Source organism: Kryptolebias marmoratus, linkage group LG3 (assembly GCF_001649575.2).
Source record: "Kryptolebias marmoratus isolate JLee-2015 linkage group LG3, ASM164957v2, whole genome shotgun sequence".
Taxonomy (NCBI): Eukaryota; Metazoa; Chordata; class Actinopteri; order Cyprinodontiformes; family Rivulidae; genus Kryptolebias; species Kryptolebias marmoratus.
In genome coordinates this window covers 29,770,728-29,774,529 of record NC_051432.1, presented here as the reverse complement: position 1 = coordinate 29,774,529, position 3,802 = coordinate 29,770,728, and the positions used below count along the sequence as shown (strand labels likewise).

The 3,802-nt window shown below is 52.4% G+C and overlaps 2 protein-coding genes across 5 annotated transcripts in view; one reads left to right on the top strand and one right to left on the bottom strand.

The window, feature by feature from the left end:
• esf1 (ESF1, nucleolar pre-rRNA processing protein, homolog (S. cerevisiae)) overlaps nt 1–2,877 on the top strand; it is a 9,052-nt gene extending 6,175 nt beyond the window's left edge. For all 4 annotated transcript variants that reach the window (XM_037975006.1, XM_037975007.1, XM_037975008.1 and 1 more), the window contains exons 8-14: nt 438–600; nt 675–839; nt 1,456–1,592; nt 1,665–1,755; nt 1,888–1,961; nt 2,032–2,187; nt 2,264–2,877. In XM_037975006.1, the coding sequence (XP_037830934.1) occupies nt 438–600; nt 675–839; nt 1,456–1,592; nt 1,665–1,755; nt 1,888–1,961; nt 2,032–2,187; nt 2,264–2,569 (1,092 nt within the window). In that variant the 3' untranslated portion in view covers nt 2,570–2,877. The remainder of the gene's footprint in view (nt 1–437; nt 601–674; nt 840–1,455; nt 1,593–1,664; nt 1,756–1,887; nt 1,962–2,031; nt 2,188–2,263) is intronic.
• acaa1 (acetyl-CoA acyltransferase 1) overlaps nt 2,684–3,802 on the bottom strand; it is a 7,595-nt gene continuing 6,476 nt past the window's right edge. The window contains exons 11-12 of the mRNA XM_017442195.3: nt 3,098–3,243; nt 2,684–3,018 (exon numbers count right to left, since the gene is read on the bottom strand). Coding sequence (XP_017297684.1) covers nt 2,943–3,018; nt 3,098–3,243 — 222 coding nt within the window. The 3' untranslated portion in view covers nt 2,684–2,942. The remainder of the gene's footprint in view (nt 3,019–3,097; nt 3,244–3,802) is intronic.

The window sequence follows — 3,802 nt, the reverse complement described above, 5'->3', positions numbered from 1 at the left end:
AAGAGGACCTGCAGACTTCCTGTTCCTTCAAGGTAAGAGGACCTGCAGACTTCCTGTTCCTTCAAGGTAAGAGGACCTGCAGACTTCCTGTTCCTCACATCACATCCATCTAAGGCCTGAAGGTTCTCCACGGCTCAGAAGCTCCCAGACCTCAGGTAGAGGACCTGAGCCATCAGATGGCAGGTTTTAATGGTTTTAACAAGTATTTATGTAAATGACTGTTTATGAAGCAGATTTTCTCTGTTTAAAAGGATTTATTCAGATTTATTAACTGGAGCCGACAACGAGCTGAAGACCTTCTGTTTGTTTAGTTTTTATTAGTTAAAATGGTTGGAATCGTTCCTGTCCTTTTATTTACTTCCTGTTTAACTCACCTGGTTTAACTCACCTGGTTTAACTCACCTGGATTCAACCGGACGTCTGTGTCGAACCACCAGGTCACGCTGACCTGGGATGAAACGGACCACGAGCGCGTGTCGGCTCTGAACAGGAAGTTCAACAAAGCTGAGCTGCTGGACATGGACTTCAATGCCTACCTGGCCTCCTCCAGCGAGGAAGAGGAGGAGGAGGAGGAGCAGGAGGAGGTCGCAGCAGGAGGAGGTGAGGAAAACAAAACGAAATCTTTCTGCTGTGATGAGAGGAAGAAGAGCTGAGTTCTCATTTGTTCCGGACAGAAGGGACCGCCGAGGAGGAGGAGGAGGAGGAGAGGAGGAAGAGGAAGGTGAAGAAAAGTGAGGAGCAGATGAAAACCTACAGGGAGCTGCTGAGGACCATCCAGGACAAAGAGAAGCAGCAGCAGGAGGACAAAGACATGGAGATGGAGATCACCTGGGTACCAGGTACGGCCAGGCTGGGTGCTGAGTCAGCCATTTTATCTGTTCAGGTATCCAAGCCTTCGGCTCTTTCAGCTGATGGCTGCTGCAACTGTTGGTTTTTATAATTTTTTATAATATTTAACTTTGTTTACAAATATTTACTCTGTAGAAAAACATGCAGAGCTTTGCACTTCCTGCAGCTCCTAGTTCTGTTTGGAGCCTGCTAACGCTAACGCTGCTAATGCTGCTAATGCTATAAATGCTTATTTTAGTTAAAAGCTAATGTTTAGCTAAATTTAGCTTGGCTTTTGTTACTTTTAGCCTTTAGCTAGCATTTTTTTAAGTTAGCAGTTTGATAGTTTTAGGTTTTGGCAGTTATGCTGCTTTTAGTGAGCGATTTGCTTTGGCTCGTCTCACTTCGGCTCATCTCAGCTTCGGCTTGTTTCAGATTCGGCTCAGCTTCGGCTCGTCTCAGCTTCGGCTTGTTTCAGATTCGGCTCGTCTCAGCTTCGGCTTGTTTCAGATTCGGCTCAGCTTCGGCTCGTCTCAGCTCCGGCTTGTTTCAGATTCGGCTCAGGTTCAGCTCAGCTTCGGCTCGTCTTATTAAAGTCAGAGCAGTAACCCTGATCTTTGCCTGCAGGCCTGAAGGAGACGACGGAGCAGCTGGTGAAGAAGAAGCTGGAGGGGCGGGACCAGCTGACGCCCTGGGAGGAGTATCTGCAGAAGAAGAAGGAGAAGAAAAAGCAGAAGAAGAAGAGGAGGAGCGACAGGAAGCAGGTGGGTGATCTGAACTCACCTGAACTCACCTGAACGTCGGCTCTGTTTGATGTTGGATGTTGGTTCTGACAGGAAGCAGCTGATGAAGACTTCAGTGATGAAGAGCTTCCTCCTGACGTTGACCTCAGCGACCCGTTCTTCAGCTCGGAGCTCGGAGCATCAGGTGATCCGAGCGACCCGGAACGTTTGGTTCCTGTCAGCCTGTTGGAGAGCGTGACCATGATGCTTTGCTCACTTCCTGTTTGAGTCCAACAATCAGCCAAACCTGTGAACAGCTCGTCCGTTCTGTCCGCAGACCTGAAGAAGAAGAAGAAGAAGAATCAGGAGCAGCGTCCAGCTGAAGAGGAAGAGGAGCTGCAGAGTCAGAAGGTCAGGAAGTATTCTCCAGGTTCAGGATCAGCTGACCAGCAGCAGCTGACCCGGTCTGTTTGGGTTTCAGGCTCAGATGGTTCTGCTGATGGAGGAGGACGGCGCCGACGCCAAACACGAACACTTCAACTACGACAGGATCGTGGAGCAGCAGAACCTGGGCAAGAAGAAGAAAAAGAAGCTGCTGAAGAAGGGGGAGGAGCCACCGGAGGACGACCACTTCCAGGTGAAACTTTGAGTCTCTGCAGCGGGACAGGAAACGGTTCGTGGGTTTGACGTCTCTGTGTCTTTCTGTCCTTCAGGTGGACGTCAAAGACCCTCGTTTCCAGGCCATGTTCACCTCCCACCTGTTCAACCTGGACCCCTCCCACCCCAGCTTCAAGAAGACCAGAGCCACGCAGAGCATCCTGGAGGAGAAGCAGCGGCGCCGCGCTGAGGAGGCCACGCCCACACAGGAAGGACCTGCCCGGAAACAGGAAACTGCAGAGACAAGTCGGGACAAGGACTCTGGGACGAAGACAATGGACCCGAGTCTGTCGCTGCTCGTCAAATCGATCAGAAGTAAAACGGAGCAGTTCCAGGCCCGGAAGAAGCCGAGACTCGTTTAGTTCAGAACCGCCGGGGCGGGCCGGGCCGGGTCGGGTCGGGTCGGGTTCTCCTGACGGAGCAGAATCCACTTCCTGTTGACTGAACTCTTTAAAACATGTTTATACAGAAACGGGTGTGGTTGAAATGTTTTATTACCCCAGAACCCGACAGCAGGTTCTGGAGAGGAGCTGCAGCTCTAAGGCACAAACTAACATTTCTCAGAACCGACCCGGTTCTGACGAGTTTACAGGTTAATTCTGAGCAGATTCTGTCAGCAGGTGGCGCTGTGGGCGCCGTTCACATCATTAAAGAAGCTGGAAAATATTAATCATTAATGATTCATGTTAATCTGTTGGTTCTGGTTCTGGATGTTAAACTGGTCCGGTTCTGCTGCTACGGCCCGAGGTACTCGAACACGGCGGCGGCTCCCATCCCGGTGCCGATGCACATGGACACGACTCCGTACGCCCTGCGGACAACAGTCGAGACTCAGACCCGCGACCCGGCTGGGGCTCTGCGACCAATCGGCTGCCGGCGTTCACACTGACCTCTGACCTCGGCGCCGGAGCTCGTTCAGCAGCGTCACCACCTGCCGGGCTCCGGTGCAGCCCAGAGGGTGGCCCAGAGCGATGGCGCCGCCATTCGGGTTCACCTTCTCCGGCGGGATGCCCAGTTTCTCCACGCAGTACACAGCCTGGAGCGCAGGAAGTAAGAGGTCAAAGGTCAGCTTCTGTCTCAGGGTGAACTGGGTTCTACGGGTCTCAGCAGAACCAGGGATCACATCTGGGACAAAAACTGCAGGATCAACAGATCCAGGTTCAGTTCTGGGTTAACTGATCCTGGATCTGAGAGTCCTGCTGCTGCAGACGGAGAAGGTCCAGAACCAGGCCCCTGGTCCAGAACCAGACTGAAGGTCCAGAACCAGACTGAAGGTCCAGAATCAGACTGAAGGTCCAGAACCAGTCCTCAGGACCAGAACCAGACCTCAGGTCCAGAACCAGACTTAATGTCCAGAACCAGACTTCAGGTCCAGAACAAGGCTTTGGGTCCAGAATCAGACCTCGGGTCCAGAACCAGGCTTTGGGTCCAGAATCAGACCTCGGGTCCAGAACCAGGCTTTGGGTCCAGAATCAGACCTCGGGTCTAGAACCAGGCCTCGGGTCTAGAACCAGGCCTCTGGTCTAGAACCAGGCCTCGGGTCCAGAACCAGACTTCAGGTCCAGAACCAGACTTCAGGTCTAGAACCAGGCCTC